Below are 18,178 nucleotides of genomic sequence, written 5' to 3' on the forward strand. Positions count from 1 at the left end.
TTAAAAACTAAACAAACGTAAATCACATCACAGTCAAAAAGAAGATGGAACATTTCAAGGAGAATAAGTACAGCTCCATGGTAAACAGATAAAACAAATTATAATCAACCAGTTCTTACATTTGAATCTGAAAGACAAACTAAATATGAAAAAAAGATTTGAGAGACCAGAAATGAATGAATAGGAAGAATGCCACGATCTAACAAGCAAAGATTCAGGTTGTAGATTATTCTGAACCAGAAAAAATTTTGATTTGATTGTCAAAACCAAAATGCTTGGTTCTCAGCAGGTTTAAACGTTTTCCTAAAAAGTACAGCTGGAGTCAGAAAAAGATTCAGGCATCAAGAAACTCAAATCTTTGTAAAATAAACAGCAGATCCTTATTTCTTACATTATCTAAAAGATAACTCCAAACTATTTATCTTTAAATCTGTTATAATGTATTATTTGTATGTTAGCATCTAGTTTAGATAAACTATAAGTTTTCAATTTGATCTGGCCCAAATATTTTAAACCCTAAAATGAAGGGAAACGGTATTTAATGATAAAAATGGGCACCAATTAAGCTGATTTAAATAAATAAATAATTAATAATTTTATTACTTACACATTTGGTTTATTACTTACTCATTTGGTTGGCCAGGGCTGGCATCTATCCAGATCTCCCAGAGTGAGCCTGTTCAGTTCACCTCCAGTCCAGCAGAGGGCGCCACGCGAAGAGGCTCTCGGTCTCCTGGAGGAGATGTTTCCCCGGTCCGGCGGTGGTTTGATTAGGTGTTTCAAGCAGATTCGGTTCGAACCTCTAACCCGTGTTCCTGCAGCTGACTTCGTCCCGGTGTCTAGCTGCTCCTCTTGGTCCACCCGCCGGTTCTCCAGAACCACAGCGATGCCCCGGAAGCAGAAAGAGGTTAGTCCGGATTTGAGTCTGAACTTCAAGGTCCGGTGTTTCTGTCAGGATCTTTAACTGATCCTCGTTTACTTCCCCATTGTCATTACAGGTTTATTTAACTATTTTTCGTTGAATCAGAACCGAATCTAATGAATCATGAAATGTGCCTTTCTACACCTAATAAACAGAAAAGATGCTTGCAGCTTCATGTTGCGTTCAAATGCACCTCCTGCAGTAGAAAGCTATTATAATTATTAAGTAAGTTTTAAAATGAGACGCTCCGCGTTTCAGTGGCGTAGGAAGATGCAAAGACATGAATAAAACAAAAATAACTGTCCAGCACCCCTTCCTTCCTATTCATCTGAAACTAAAGCGTGCAAATTTTAACTCTAGCTCAACCGGACTCCCACAGACTACTTCGAGTTGTTTAAAAAACACACACACACACACACACACACGCAGCATATATGCAGTGATAAATGTGTCACTCCAGCAGAATCAGCACAAGTTCTGCTTAGATGTTGCAGTGATGACCCAGTAACAGCATTACTTTACTACATACTAACCAATGCACATGTACTGTCTGCACTGATGAAAATTCCCTCTTCTCTTTATGCAAATGATCAAACTAATGACAGCCTCACATGTTTCCTGACTAATTAATATTGAATAATCTGAGCTTAAAAAAAAATCTAAAATGGACACAGTATAACACAGTATGGCATACAGATAAATTAAAATTCAACAAGCTAACCAAAGCAAGAGAAAATAAGGCAAATGTAGCCAAAAGAAGTTAGGCTAATATGTAGAAAATCAAAATAAACTAAAATAAGCGAAGATGGGACAAACTATGCGAAGGTAGGGTAAACTGCATTAAGATCAGCTAAAGTACACCAAGCTAATGGCAGGATAAAAACAAAGAAATGCTTAGCTACATAACTTAAGATATAGGAAGATAAAATAAGCTACACTAAGACAAATGAAGTTAAAATTAAAACAAATAAGTTATGATAATGTAAGCTACAGTGAATAAGTTAAACCACACAACACTAATCTAAGGAAAACAAGAGACCCAAAATATGGGATGCTAGAATAAGGTAGCATATGCTAAACTATGATAATGAAAAATTAATTTTGCAGAGCTAACCATAAGCAAGTTAAAGTATAACAAATGTACATAAAACATGTTAAGCTACATTATCGGAGGTTTAAATGCAAGCTGAACTAAAAGATAAGTTGGGCTAATGTTAGCTTCCATAAGGCATTAAGGTATTCCAAAATAAGCTTAAATTCTCAAGGATAATCGAGACTAAAATAGTCTTGAATTTATATTAAAAATTAAACTGTGCTTCAAGAGGCTGAGATAAATTTAACGACACAAAGAAAAGTTAATCCAGTCACACAGTGAAGGTATTACCAACGTGGTGATCGATATAATAAAACTATCCAGTAACCTCTGTGCTATTAAACAGATGAAAGGACAGGTGAAGGCAGCTGTAGGTGGAACCGCAGAGACACCGGACTCTGGTCCGGTAACCCGTGACAAGAGCGGATCTGTATCCATCACAGTGCACGCGAAGCCGGGCTCCAAACACAGCAGCATCACAGGTCGGCCTCACGTGGCATTAAACATCTTATCTGTTACTAAAACAGAGCTCACACTTTGTTCTGTAATTCTTCCAGATGTTTCCACTCAGGCTGTAGGCGTCTCCATTGCAGCGCCACCTACAGACGGAGAAGCAAACACAGAGCTTGTCCGCTACCTTGCAGAAGTCCTGGAGCTGAAGAAGAGCCAAATTTCACTGGACAAGGTTTCTGAAACTCCTACTTCTGTTTTTGTTTTTAATGTGTTTATTCAGCAATCATATTGGAGTCTAACATTTCAAGGGATACGAGTGAACAAAAACACTTCAAAAGATTACAGGACAGATTAAAAACTAATGGTGGGACTCAACTGAGTCATTAATTAATTTACATTTTTGCAGCTAAATTATTGAACAGACATGAGTTCAGCAACAAATATATTTACCTTTGTCAATTTGTTTAAGTTAATCAAGTTTTACAAAAAAAAATTATGCCAAAAAAATAAACATTTAATTTAAAACATATAATTTTATTGCTAAACTATTGAAAAAAAATGTATATATGAACTCAACAACATATAGATGTTTATTATTTAAGTTATTCAACCGTCAGATCGGTGTAACGTACTTTTATACTACACTTCAAAACCCATTCAGTTTTGAAGTGTTTCAGGAATGCCTGATTATTCATGTAACTTTCTTAAAAATATATATATATATATACTTATTTATAAATGTGGACCGTGGACGCCGACATTGGCGTTGGGGGCGGCTGTGCTGCTGCTACATGGTTAGCATAAGTGCTACTTTAGGCTTGAATAACTTCGCTGATAGGCTAACTCCTTTTAGCATAACTTCTATACAACAAAAGCATTTTCCAGCGTCACATCAGATATTTTTTGAAGCAGAAATTTACCCTAATTGGTCCAAGAAAAGCTGCTTTATCTTCCATTACTCTTGTTCGCAGATTCCGCTTGTGCATCAGATTTACGGGCGCACCAGAAACACGCAGCAAAGGTTCCGGCTCGGTATTTTTGTATTAAAAGAAAAATACAAACAATATATGTGATTAATTTAGTAAATTTTTTTAATTCGTTAATGTCACAGTCATATTTAAAACGTAAAGACATGAAGATAAAGTTAGGAGTTTATCTTCATAAAATTCGGCATAACTAATATTTACAAATAGCTTTTCAGTCAGCAGCTCTTTAAACTACAGTTAATGCCTTGTCATTTGGATTAACTTTCTTTTTCCCATGTTTAGATTTTTTTTCTTATCTTGTAAATTTTATTCTAATGGATCAACATTTCACCATCTAGGGTTCTAGATCCAGAGACAAAGTCATAAAGGTGGACTCCTCGTTGGATCCAGAGGAGGTGCTAAAGAGGCTCCGGCAGGCAGCCAGCTGATTGGCAAAGACTGGGTGGAAGAAGGGTTTTAGTTAAACTCTAACTGAACAGTCAGCTGGACCAGTAATGGATCTGTGGGACTGGAACTTCTCCCACATTGAGATCATCATCTTTCCAGCCTTCAATTTTCTTAATAACAGATTCTTTCGAGGATGGAGCTGGAAAAACATGACATAAGAAGAAAAAACGACTTGAAAACAACTCTCAGGTCTCTGAAGTGGCAACATGACGCTGGTTAGAGCTTTTCCACAGAGTCATGTGGAAAGGGTTTTGTGTAATCATGGAAAACAGGAGGATTTCCATCCTTAAAAACAGAACCCATCATACAAAGTTCACAATTTTCACATTTCTATACTTCCATTTGGATCTGTAATGCTTCTAAAAATGTCCAGACATTTTTTGGTAATAAGTTCATATATTTTGGTGTCTAGAAAATGAGCCGTTTTCTAAATATTTCCGAATGCAACGTCTCAAATCAGCAGGCACTGACTTTCACCCAGTGACCCCAGTGAAGTCCAACCCATTACCTAGTAGCAACCCCAGCAGAGTTCTGCCCATCACCTAGCAACCCATACTGAGCTCCAGTATGAAATAAGTCACTTTCAAATAAAGATTTAACTGAGCTCCAGGTTCATGACCTATTTTTGTTGTAAGGTTTTAAGTTTTTTAATCACTGGCGTGCTTCGAAACTTAATACTGAAGGTTTTTAAGGCTGAGACACATTATAGCTTTTACAAATCCACTCCAGTAGGTGGCGATAATGCACTGCTGGTATACAACCAAAAGATAATCCTCAACCAGCACCTATTACTGCTTTTTTATTTCTGTTTACATTATAAAAGGTAAGTTTTGTGGAAAAATAGACCCATTTTAATTTGGAAATAATGTAAATGTGAAATAAAATTCCTTTAAAATACTTCAAACTCCAGTTGCTTGATTTATTTTAAGTTCAAGCTACAGCAAATTGATTATATAACTAAATAAATATACATTTTTGAAAACATTAAATGTGTCTTTCTGTTCTTTCAAACTCAATTCTATTTTACTAAATATTTTCACATATTTGCTTTGACATGATTTCCAGTTGACATAGTCTTGTGTTTTATTAACTCTACATGCTAATATGCTATTTAAAAGTAGTTGAATCTATTTATCTGGCGCCAGGTTAATTCCTTACAGGAAATTGTGGTTGTCTTGAAGCAATTTGATGAGCTGACAGATTTTAGCTTTGCGCTAGTTTGACAGCATCTCCACTTTCATCAAATTGGAGAAATCCCTGGCTTTTGTAACGTCTTTGTTTTTTCATATTATTTCAAATTTTTATTGGTAGCCTTCACTGTACACAAGGCATACATACAACATCCTGGAATATAAAGGCATCTGTTTTTCTCCAGACAGATATTTTTATACTGGGAATGCACCATCCATGTTTTCCACTTCCGACACCCAAGGTTTAGTATTGGCCAATACTGATCTAATACAGAAAAACTGTCCTGAATTTCATAAATGTCTTCAATTACAAATTAATTTGATGACTCTGTACAGCACACCTAAATACACTGATAGATTCACAAGCTTGGTCAAGTGTATACAAACAGCACAACTTTAATTTGTCTGGTCAAACTGAGAAGAATAAACTGCAACAAACCTTCTTTCCAATGGTTCAGAAAATGCAATAAGGAATTGTAAATATGATGTCAAATAAATAAAGCATTGAGTTGAGCACAAAGCATAGAATTGGACTGAATAGATTGGCCCACGTGGCTCAGGCACATTAGCACCGATATCCAACATAGATTTTTTTTCAATATCGATACTCAAGATCTGAATACTTAATATCAGATCTGTGCATCTGTACTAATGTTCAGATTTTTTTTAAATTTCTCTGCAAAACTATTTTTAAAGGATGTTTATAAGCAAATGGTTTTTATTAAAAAAAGGATGGATGCATGCCAGCACAGCTGTGGTTTATTTCTGTTTCTTCAGATTCACTGTTGTAAAGTCCAGAAGACTAAATGCTGCAACTAAAAGTGTTTCAGAAACATTTGTGTTTAAAGCTGTGAACGCTTATGCAACCATGTTATTATAGCTTTCTAATTACTTACACATTCCTTCAGCGAGTTTCAGCTGAACAGCAGACATGCCAAGATGAAACCTTCACTAAGTGACTGCAGAGATGATCCACGGTCCAGCAGCAGCCGATGAGGAGCTTCTGAGCACATAAGCTTCTGAATCCTTTACATTTGGGAGGAAAAATGTTTGTTCAGTCATTTGAGGCTTAAACGCTTCGTCACCCTGACAGTTGCAGACGTAAAGCTGCTGATCCTGGATCAGCAGAGGAAGACAGACACTTAGGAAAAACTCACTCTGAGGTGGATCTTATGTAATCCTGCAGCTTCCTAAACCAAGCAGAAAGTTTGTTTGCCGAGCTGGCTGCAGAAAGAAAATCAGCGGACCTTTGATAGTCGGTCCTTATCTGCTAGGCCTTTCATGTCGCACTCTCTGAAGCCTTTTAGTTTGAACAGGAACAATCTGAGTCTCATTACCGCTTCACTAATTCACAGCTCTCTGATTCAGAGGCTGATGACTTGATGCTGATCAGAGATGTCTGCAACGAGGAGACGTTCAAGTCCTCGGAAACCCCAGGAGTCCCGGAGGGACCAAAGTTAAACCCTCTGCAGCGTCTGATGAACATTTCTCCATGCAACGCTTCTTTTTAAACTCTTGTGAAACATGGAATCATCACGTTGTAGGAGTTTATTTATGCAGCACCAAATTATAAGACTGCAAGCTCAAATTCATATCTATGCATCAAACGCCATAAGGATTCAAGATCGTACCAAATATGTTTGTTTACTTTCTTGTGCAAATATCAGTTGAAATATGACTTACAAGTAAATTAGCAAAATATAGGACTTTGAAGTAAATAATTATTAAATTTGTTTTTTTTTTAAGTGCCAGTTACACTGGCAGATCATTCAGCTTAAAAAAAAAGACATTTTTCTGGAGATGCAAATCTTTAAGTGTCGAGTAATTCAATTCAGAAATGATTTTTCTACTCAAATGTTCTAGAGATTTTGCTTAAATTATGTGACAGATGAGAAGAAAATACAGTGATTTAGCAGATCCAGAGGATTTGGATGAAACTGCTACAAACAGTACATATGTTGGCTACATGTCTTTCAAAAAGCAGTTAATGAAAAAAGTTATAATTTACAGGCATTTTACGGCGCTTGTGAAATTGAACTGAAATGGTTTCATGTCTGGTGTAGGACGTGACCTTTTAATCTCCACAGGTTTGTAATCCAGGATTTTTGAAAACCTTGAAGTTTCTCCAAACTGATGGGTCACTCTGATTAAATGCAATTAAAAGATAGCATGAGGTTATTAGCTGCCCATGCAGATGGGACTGAATGAGGCGATTAGGATGAAAATGAGGAAGTTGATCATGAAGACGGTAAGCGCCGACAGTCTGATGGATTTAGATGATGTTAGAATGTTTCAAACTTTAAATTTCACTCAAGAAAAACTGCAAGTTTGATTTCCAACATTTTACATGTGAAAATAACATAATGGGCTCAAAAACTGTTAAGTGCCAGTTTGTCAGAACTGTGAAGTTAAATAACCTAAGCTCGAACCCTATCCTGATTGTGCCAAAATAGATTTCAGTCAAACAGATCAGCTCTGCAGGATGGAGCCGAAATGCACCAGTTTAAATTTCCATTTTGGATTTAGCTCTGAGCAAGAATTTGTCCCAGAACTGATTTAACACTGAACTTGATTTTCCAGTTAAATTCCCCATTAAGCTGAAGATCAGCCTGTGTTCCAGGCTGGACCAGTAAGCGCAAAGGGTTTAACTGGAACATCAAGTTTTGGGGATATGCGATTAAACCCAAAACATCCGGATCAATTTGTACTCAGGTTAATGTAAAAACGATTGAAAGATTTAGAGTGTGGAAGTCAATAGCTGCTAATTCCTGCTGCTCTTGACGGTTGGTGGTTACCATAGCAACCAGCAACGGACGGCTCCTCCCCCTTTTTCTGTTGACGTCCGTACCTGCGGTATTCATTAGAATCAACTCTGTGTTTTCTTTACAAGAATTATAGTTTGGCATTTTAAACTTGAATTTATTCTCAGGGCTTTGTGTGTAACTTTGCCGTGGTTTGAATATTATTTTATTTTTGTCATAATGTGTTTTGCAATTTAACTGTTTAATTTTACAGTTTCCTTGAACTGTTCATACTTCTCATGGGACTCAATGCCACACTTCGGGAAACTTTGCATCTGACAGCCATCTTGGTTGGTAACTGTAACTAACTGTCACGGCAGTTACAGTGGAATTGCTATGACAACAATAAACAAGTCATAAATTTAGAACTAGCTTCTGGGTCCTATCTAACTTATAAACAATTTTAACTTTTTTTTTTTCTCCTTATACTTTCTTTTTTATTGGTCTCAAAGCCATCGTTCATCTATGCTTTGTACTGCACATGCCTACCAACATGGCGGTTCAGTGGAGCGGATCACTGAACCGCTCTGTTGCTCTGTAGTTTATTAAAGGTTATTTATTGTATTTTATTTAATGCATGGCAGAAACTGATGGACAGATGTTGATTTTCTGTCTTATTTGAATAAATACAGTGAACCTCAATGTGTCTGTCGTGAAGTCAAACTGGACTTGAGCTAAACAAAGAAAGGTTGCAACTTATCTTGAAGTATTCTGTGTCTTTGTCTCTGACTATAGTTTGAATGTTTTCGTCCTGTAAAGTTAATAGTCGTCACACTGTGACAGTGATGAATGAGATGCGATCAACAGACTGACACATCCTCCAGTTTCTGGTTTGTTTACAATGTGAGAGGCGAGGATTTTCAGATGCAGCTCCTCTGACTGTCAGAAGGGTTTAAGTTGTATTCGGATGAACGGCGCCGACAGTAATACCTTTATCCCAGCAAACTGATGGGAAATATAAATAGAAGTGCTGCAGCCAGAAAGTGACTGCCACGTCTCTTACACTGTTTCAAAGTTTGTTATATAAGAAGGGTGTTGAATATGTTCGTTTCATCGCAGAAAGTGTCTGAGAAGTAATGTGTATAAATTTCTCAAAGCTGACTGGTTCATCCTTAAACAAGCTGTTTCTTCAGAGGATCAATCTGATGCTAATCAGGGAGGAAAACATGTTGATAACAAAGATAACAGCTTTTTTTCCATTTGTGTGCGCAGCAGCTATGAACAATGAGTTTTGCAAATTTCTTGAGTGATGCATGCATCCATCCATCCATTTTCTTTACACCCTTCCTCCCTAAATGGGGTCGGGAGGGTTGCTGGTTCCTCTCCAGCTGCGTCCCGGGCGAGAGGCGGGGTCACCCTGGACAGGTCGCCAGTCTGTCGCAGGGCAACACAGAGACACACAAGACAAACAACCATGCACACACACACTCACACCGAGGGAGAATTTAGAGAAACCAATTAACCTGACAGTCATGTTTTTGGACTGTGGGAGGAACCCGGAGAGAACCCACCATGCACAGGGAGAACATGCAAACTCCATGCAGAAAGGCAGGGAATCGAACCCAGGACCTTCTTGCTGCAAGGCAACAGCTCTACCAACTACGTCACTGTGCAGCCCCTTGAGTGATGCAAATTAAACTAATTCATTTTAAGCAAATTAAAAGCATTCACAATTATTAGAAGCATAGGACAGACATTAACTTCTGCACAGCTCCCATTTGCAGCATGTGAACGTTGATTAGGTCTTTGCAACATCTGGGTTATTTTCTTTTATCTTAGTTTGTGATTCTTTTTACCTTAAACTGTATTTCCCCACTGTGGGACAGTAAGTTATATTTCTATTATTTTCTGTTCTGCTCTAATTGCTTATTCCTGTCCATGTTGGTATTGTTGTGTCACACAACCAAGCTTGTCACATCATTTATAAGTGAAATAATCCTGAGGATTATATCTGGATTTCTGCCTTTCTGCAGGACTTTTACACCCAGGTTATTCCCCAGAAGCTCATCTTCATTCTGTTTCTTCTCCTGTATTTTCTACTGAGGTTTTCTAATTAAAAAAAACAACAACAACTAGTGTTTAGATTTAGGCACAAGTCAAAGTGTTTGAATTAATGTCACAAAAACAACACAAAAAAAACAGCCTCTACGTCACGTCGATGACGTCATCAAGGGGTCCAAAGATGCCCTGCGGTGCGGAGCGCGCGGCATTCAGTGCGTGAGACACCAGGTAGAGGAAGGTGAAGTCAACTCGCGATCTGACCTTTAACTTTCCCGCACTTTGCTTGTTTGTTTGCTTGTTTATTTGTTGTTTTGTCGGCATGTGGGCGCGTGCTGTGTTGTGCGCGGCGCTACTGTCGGTTCTGTGTCCGGCCGGCTCTACGGAAGCCGAGAGGGACGAGAGAGAAGTGCAGGACTACAGCAACTCCAACAGACTGGTGAGCCCCTCCCAAAAGCTAGATACATTAAATATAAACTTATGAGACGCATGTAGAAGTTTAATCTCTTTAAAATTAAATCTCAGCATTTGCATGTACTGTTACTATACGTTTTAAAACTATATAAATTGCCTTTTTACAGTCAATTCTTAGATTATACTATTATATTTGATGTCCCAAAACTATAAAAAATATTTTTCTTTGACTAATAAATCTTTATTGATGGGAAATAAGATAAGCGTCTCTCAAAAGATTACATACAATAACGTAAAAGGACTATAGAATTAAAATAGTTTTAATAATTTGCTTTTATGAATGTTTTGTATGGAAGTAAATATGTGCCATCAGAATTTGAATAAAAAATACCTCTGAAATTTGAATGTTGTATATTAGTGCTTACTTTTTCAGTATTAAAATAAATTCAGAATATATTTTTAACCTAAAAAAAAATTCAATGTCATTATTTTTGCAGTAAAAAAAAATTCGGTGTAATTTTTTTTACATGGTTGCAATTTTCAGTTATTAAAAAAATTCACATTCCTATTTCAAAGTCATCAAATTTTCAATATACATATTTTTCACAGTTTAAATTTTCAGTGTTAAAAAATTCAGCATATAAAAAATTCTACTTTTCAAAATTCAAATGCAATATTTTCGTTGTCCTCCAATTCAACTTGCTCAAATTCGCCGTCTCAAATTCAGCGTCTAAAAATTCGCTGTCTCAAATTCAGCGTCTAAAAATTCGCTGTAAAAATGGCCAAGGTTACTTCAGGTCACAGACATTAGCAATGGATGTCCGATTCCAACATCCACCTAATCACGTGACACAACCGTCATATTGAAGAAATACCAGCATCACCCAGGCTGGCGACCATGGAGGCGAACGCAAACCCAACGGTGAGTTTAATGCTTTCATATTTCTATAGTATATTTTATTTTGTGCATGAAGTTTGATACATTATCTTAAAGCCTGATTTAAAACACGGGTTGGGCCGTTGTTAATCTTACAAATTGTAGATTTATTTGTGTTTTATATAGTTTCTATAATTTTAATGAGAGAAGAGCACAGTAGGATTGCCATCCCTTTCGTAAAATACGGAATCGCCCCGTAACGAGACGCGATTTGTTCGGTATTTCTGTATGTCCGACAGTAACGCCTATCACATGCATATAAACATTTAGTGTAACAATAATTACAAAAATAAAACACAAGACATGTTAAGCTCAGCTAATGTGGCGGGAGCTAGTAAGGACCCCAGAACGCTTTGGACCATTGATGATGTCACGGTTGCCTAGAAACACTAGGGTGCAAAAGAGGGTTAGCAGTCGTGGTGAGCCGCTCTCAACCTGCGTCTTTTTAAAACGTCCTCAACCGATACTCTACCATGTCCTAGCAAAGATACAGGAGAGGGAAGACACACATGCCAGGCTGAACAGTGTCAGTGGGGATGAATGCTAGCAATTGTAAAAAAAAATTAAGAGGGAAACTGAAGAAATTATACTGTCTCTTTATTCTTTAAAACTTATGGTACTGCAGTTTTAGTTTCTCTAGTGAAATAGAATGACACTTTCCATCTGCTAGATCCTTATTTTAATTTCTGAAAGGTGGGAACCCTACAGCACAGAGCTTTCCTGAGTAAAAGTGATCATTCTCATGAAGTGTAAATTTCTTTTTAACTAATCCTATTTCAACTGCTACTTTGTCTTTTATATATTTTGTGACTACAGGGTAGTCAGGATGCTATTGTTGAATCTGCAAGCCACTTACTTAATTTACTAACTGAAAGACCACGGAGTGGAGGAAGAGGAGACATGATGAAATTCTGGACTGGATGGGAAAATCTGCCAGCAAGTCTGTCTGTGGAGATTGTTCGTGGAAACTACAAAACACTAAGAATTCCTTGTCACTACTGGAATTACAACTCTTTCAGTGAGGATTTTGTAGCATGCATTTCCTCTCGCAGTCTGGCTTGGCTTGCTTTGAGTGATCGACCTGTTAAAAAATAAATAAATAAAAACAATCTACATTTAAGCTGTAGCAGTTCTTTGTTTGTGAATCAGTTTGTTAAAACAAAACAGTTTTGTTGAAATGTAGAATCAATTCAATTTTCTGATTTTGTCAGATCACAAGTTCGATACATATGTTTAAATGTGATCATATGTATTACTCATTAGAGCGACAACATTGCTGTTACTCTAATTTCTCTAGTTTTGTCAAATTCAAAACTAGAGGAACTAGAATAACACAATGTTCAGAGTAGATATTTCATTTCTCTGAGTCAGTACTGTTTGTACAGGCAGTTTTAAATATGAAACTGAAATTGTTTTTTTATGCAAAATTTTATTGAATGTACTTAGATGAGTTCATATATGCTTTAGGTATTAGAAAATAAACAACATAAGACAAAACTTTTTCTGATTCTTATAATTCAAGTAATGTAAAGCAATACAACAATGTACAAATGTACCTAATGGGTTCCTTTTGAGTAAAGAAAAAAACAAACAAATTACAAATTTAGAACATTTTTGTTCTCTAACATGTCTACCATAAAAGCACTAAAATTCACCTCTGTGGTAACATGATCAGCATTTTGCTTTACATTTCATAAATGGTGAATTTTTAAACTGGCACGGAAGCGTATTGCTGTCACAGGAAAAAAAATTGAGCGCTATCACGTTATAACATCATATGTATCTTATTAAAATGTGATAGTTATCTTGTTAAAACATGATTGCCTTCTGGTGATTTTGGTTGCTTGGTTACAAACAGCCGTTTGCCGTTATTCAGCTATTGTTATTAAAAAAAAATCTGAACATAAAATGTTCAGCAAATACATCTGAGCCTCCGTTATAATCTTTATAACCTCTGTCAAGGCACCGTGGGGTTCAGGAATTGGATGATGTGTACGACCAAGAACCCAGAGCAGGTTAGGAGTCATGTTGCTTCAGTTGGAAGTGGGTGATTGTCCCAGCCACTGCAGAAAGTATCCAGATCATCCTGCAGACATGGCAGGAAGACATAATGGCAACAGAAGAGGAGTGCTTCATTTGAAATGTCCAGCTATCCCTCTTCTTTAAGGTAGTGTAGCACGTCATAATAGATGCATGTTACAGCCGTCCACAGATCTCTCCACAGTCGCTCAGTCCTTCAATTATGGAGTAATAAACGATTAAAAACTGCCCTTCAAATCTCATCATATTGAAGACCACACAAAGCTAATGTTACTATAGACATTCAAAAGCATCACATATTGAAACTTGTCATTTGTACAAACCTTTGATTGTGCACACTCTTCCCAGATATAAAACTGCTTCTTCCTGCTCCAAACGATCACGGAGTCTATCAAAATATGATTCAGCAAAAGTTCCTTGAAAAGAGAAAAAGAAAAAACATTTAAAAATTGTCAGTAAAATAAAAAAGTATTTTGACATCAGTAGGTCAGCATTGAGAAGTCACAGTAATCTAAATTAAATTATGATATTTAATCTAAAATAAGTTAACAGATGTACTTACAAGCATATATTTTATTGAAAATGAGTTAAAATCAACTGAAAAACAAAGGCGGTTGTTTATAGTGTTGCTAGGTAACAGAACGAGGTTTTAGGCAAAGTAAAAGAATGTAAATTAATATTGTATATCAACAATTGTCAGATAAGAGAAGCAGTATTTTGGATGATGTTGTAATGAAGTCACCTGAACAATACGGTAGCTGAACAGAATGGGGTTGTGGTTATAATTAATGTCGGAAAGTGTTCACAGCCCTCTTTGAAGCACACAAGGCAGCGATATTAGCGGTAGCATCTCCTGAAAAATTACGACTTTACTAAGACTGCCTGTCTCAGTCTCACCTAAGACAACATACAAACAACCCAGAATGTCGCCACCCATCAGTTCTCTTTAAAGATTCTAGACTTGACCCAAGTGGTATTTCTTTTGAAATAAAACTGGGGAAATTGGACGTGGGACAGCGGGGAGGGGCTGGGGTGCTAGGAGGTAGCAAGATGTAATATGCCGGCACTACGGTGTAAGATTAACAACGGCCCAACCCGTGTTTTAAATCAGGCTTTAAGATAATGTATCAAACTTCATGCACAAAATAAAATATACTATAGAAATATGAAAGCATTAAACTCACCGTTGGGTTTGCGTTCGCCTCCATGGTCGCCAGCCTGGGTGATGCTGGTATTTCTTCAATATGACGGTTGTGTCACGTGATTAGGTGGATGTTGGAATCGGACATCCATTGCTAATGTCTGTGACCTGAAGTAACCTTGGCCATTTTTACAGCGAATTTTTAGACGCTGAATTTGAGACAGCGAATTTTTAGACGCTGAATTTGAGACGGCGAATTTGAGCAAGTTGAATTGGAGGACAACGAAAATATTGCATTTGAATTTTGAAAAGTTGAATTTTTTATATGCTGAATTTTTTAACACTGAAAATTTAAACTGTGAAAAATATGTATATTGAAAATTTGATGACTTTGAAATAGGAATGTGAATTTTTTTAATAACTGAAAATTGCAACCATGTAAAAAAAATTACACCGAATTTTTTTTTACTGCAAAAATAATGACATTGAATTTTTTTTTAGGTTAAAAATATATTCTGAATTTATTTTAATACTGAAAAAGTAAGCACTAATATACAACATTCAAATTTCAGAGGTATTTTTTATTCAAATTCTGATGGCACATATTTACTTCCATAGTTTTGCTCCCTACACAGTTTATCTGCCTGGGCCACTTCTTTATAAAATGTTATTATTACTTCTAATCATAAGAATTTTGTCTGTATTAATTAAAGATAAAATTTTTTAATGGTGTTTCTATTTGTTTAAATTTCTTGAATTCTTAATTTTAAAAGCAAAAAGCATTTAAATATATTTTAAAATGCATTAAATAAATAAATTAAAGTATTTAAGGAACAAGTATAATAATAATAAACATTTAAATTAAAATTTTTTGGAAATATGTTTAAACTTCTTTCAAATACTTTATAAATTGAAAAATAATAAAATGTTCTTTTATGACTCCAAGAAAGAAGCATCTTTCTAGTCACAAACCCTTCTCAACCAAACATTTATTGCCTTGCTTACTGCTTCTGCAGATTCACTTTTCTTGTCTTTTCTTGTCAGCTCGGAGCGCTGCATGAAGTTCTGGAGAAGCTGCAGACAAAGAGGATCAATCCCTGGGAGAAGAAATACGGACAGGTTCCTTCTGTGAGTCTCTGCAGATCCTTTTTCTCAACTTGAAAAATATTCAGAAATTTTCAGTGTACAACTAAAACTGAAACATCGTTGACAAAAGAATCCAGAACATCGCATCAGATTTATTATTAAAAGCAATCTGGAATAAAAAAAAAAATCTATACTTTTTTCAACCAGTTGCAATGGCGCAATTTTGCCAGTAGATGGCGTGAAAGCATACATTTTACAATTAATTCCAATAATATTAGATTTAAATAGTGTGTTTTTATGAATATATCAGTCACTTTAAAGAAGGCAAAATTATTTGAATAATTATTTAATACCTCAGGTTTCCCTGTTCTGTTTACTCCTAATGTGTAAAGTTTTAGATTTGATGTGTTAAAGCTGCACATCATCAGCATAAATATTATTAATATTTGTCTTTTAATGACTTTGAATGTGAATCGTTCTTTTTCCAAAGCGGAATGACAGCATAACATAGCAGTAATTTTTAAAGACAAAAGTTGAGCGCACAGTTTATGGATTTGATCAAATCCAGTTGGTGTTAAAATTATCCAAACTTTAGCTAGCTAATACAATAGCTTCGTTCTGGGTGGATATTTGACCTCTGCTCTTGGTGTGATGGTTAGAGTTCACCTAAACTAGCTAATTATCCGTAATTTATCAGTTTTCAACAGAGTTGAGTGATCCAGGAAGCTAACACTTAAGCTAAATGTTAGCTCTAGTTTATCCAGTCTTAAGCCAGCTTGGGATCATCGCCTTGTTGCAACATCCACCTCTGTCCAAGGTTGAACTAACTGTAGATTAGAGGTTAGGTGAAGACTTTGTGTTATGAATTGCACCAGTACCATTGGTAGTGAAACAGACCCACAGGACGATGCAGCCAGCACGTGGCTTGAGGTTCTTAGGTTTGAGGATAGCCATCTCAAATCTTTGTCTTCTCCTGAAGGCATCAAGCTTGACCATCTGGACAGCTGAAAGCTTTGAATTTAGAGCAGATACTGCTAATTGTGCCATTGAATCTTATTTATGCAATTATTTTTTATCTATAACTTAAGTGTTTGTGCTCCCTGCAAAGATGGACACTGCTGTTCCAGTTGTTTTCAGACTTGACCATCCTGTCCACATGCCCAAGTATTATATAAAACAACCTCAAATTGATTTAAGATTGTCTACGAAAATATTCTCAATTCATCTAATCAACAGTTTTCCCTCTGGGGAATTCATTAAGTTCCTTGGACCATCTGATTCTTAACATTGAGAAACAAAATGGCCGACCCCATTCAGAACAGTGTTTCTTCAAGTTTCATCAAGTCAGATTTAAGCCTTTTTGAGACCATTACATATTAAATCTAACATCTATATAACTACTGAAATATCCAACAGAAATGTTTTACAATAGTAGTGCCAGGTTTTTAAGCACAGAATGCACCTAGCAACATGTGAGTTGGCAACAAAAGTGGTCTAATGGGGAAGACGAACGTTGTTTAGCTGACTGAAAATACATTTACTAAGAGATACAATAAAGTACACAAGCGTATTGATCTCACGGAGGAAGATACATTTTAGAACACTGTTAAACAATATAATTATCACGTTACAACGTGACTGCGTTCGAAAATATATTTTCCTCCGTTACAGTAAAAGTCAGTTAGCTAGCAGCTAGTTAGCGGAAGCCTAAAACACAGAACGTAATGAAAATGATTGCAGGTGACTTAAACTTTTGCCTGACAGAAAAGTCGCACAAGAAAAGAAAATTACATATTATGCGAGATTAAACAGTCCTGCTATGACAAAATTAAAAACCTGTGATTATTTAAGGCCAACTTATATTTTTTAAATAAATGTAAGATATTTTAAGGTCTTAATTTTAGATACACGAATTTAAGACACACTGCAAAAAATAAACGGTAACGATGTTTTCCTCTTATCGAACCACTACGGTTTTTCTCTGACCAACATCTGCTTATACCAAAGTTAATGTCGATATATTGTGTATACTTATGTGGATTAGATTTTTAAGAAATCCCCCAAAATTCAAACTTGAGCACCTAATTCTTGTCTTCTAAAATCATTTCAGTTGAATGCTTTATTATTCCACCCTGAAAAATGAATGCCTTACATTCCCTCTGATCATTAGTGCTCAGATCTGTATGACAAATCAGATACATTATTAACCGTGATTATTCAGGCGTTCAACACGCAACCTGACTCTTTACTTATTCCTCTGTGTTCAGTGTGACCTCGGGGAGCACTGCGCCATCAGGAAAGGATCTCGGATCGGAAAGATGTGCGACTGTCCCAGAGGAGCTTTCTGCAACTTCTTCCTGCTGAAGTGCTTATGAGCAAAAACATGCCATCAAGAGTGTATTGTAAAGCTGTAAATTTTCCATTAGAAAGACAAACATCCAGGCTGCATGTAAGGAGCCTTCAGTGTGGAATCAATGTGTGTTCTGCATTAAAGATGTTTTTGCTTTAAACTGAGACTCTGCTTCATTATATAATCCAGATTAACTGGATAAAAACAGACATTTAACTGGTTATTAAGGCTGGGCTATATGGTTCCAAAATAAACTCTGATTTTTCCATTCCAGATGCATTTTTTTCTCACTTGTTTTAATAAGACATAGTAACATAATA

General features: G+C 36.2%; 3 protein-coding genes across 3 annotated transcripts in view; 2 read left to right on the top strand and 1 right to left on the bottom strand.

Moving 5' to 3' along the window:
• Nucleotides 1-3,751, bottom strand: part of LOC122836151 (synaptic vesicle glycoprotein 2B-like) — a 41,170-nt gene extending 37,419 nt beyond the window's left edge. Inside the window, exon 1 of the mRNA XM_044125876.1 lies at nt 3,389-3,751. The gene's annotated coding sequence lies outside the window, so the exon portion shown is untranslated. The remainder of the gene's footprint in view (nt 1-3,388) is intronic.
• lg08h15orf40 (linkage group 08 C15orf40 homolog) lies at nt 634-4,843 on the top strand. Its single transcript, XM_044125877.1, has 4 exons — nt 634-907; nt 2,362-2,497; nt 2,573-2,700; nt 3,793-4,843. The coding sequence occupies exons 1-4, from the start codon at nt 743-745 to the stop codon at nt 3,880-3,882; spliced, it is 519 nt and encodes a 172-aa protein (XP_043981812.1). The 5' UTR covers nt 634-742; the 3' UTR covers nt 3,883-4,843.
• Nucleotides 4,844-10,091: 5,248 nt separating this feature from the next.
• cart2 (cocaine- and amphetamine-regulated transcript 2) lies at nt 10,092-18,018 on the top strand. Its single transcript, XM_044125878.1, has 3 exons — nt 10,092-10,329; nt 15,467-15,550; nt 17,776-18,018. Exons 1-3 carry the CDS (start codon nt 10,213-10,215, stop codon nt 17,881-17,883), a joined length of 309 nt encoding a protein of 102 aa, XP_043981813.1. The 5' UTR covers nt 10,092-10,212; the 3' UTR covers nt 17,884-18,018.
• Nucleotides 18,019-18,178: the final 160 nt, after the last annotated feature.

Source organism: Gambusia affinis, linkage group LG08 (assembly GCF_019740435.1).
Source record: "Gambusia affinis linkage group LG08, SWU_Gaff_1.0, whole genome shotgun sequence".
NCBI classification, from domain to species: Eukaryota; Metazoa; Chordata; class Actinopteri; order Cyprinodontiformes; family Poeciliidae; genus Gambusia; species Gambusia affinis.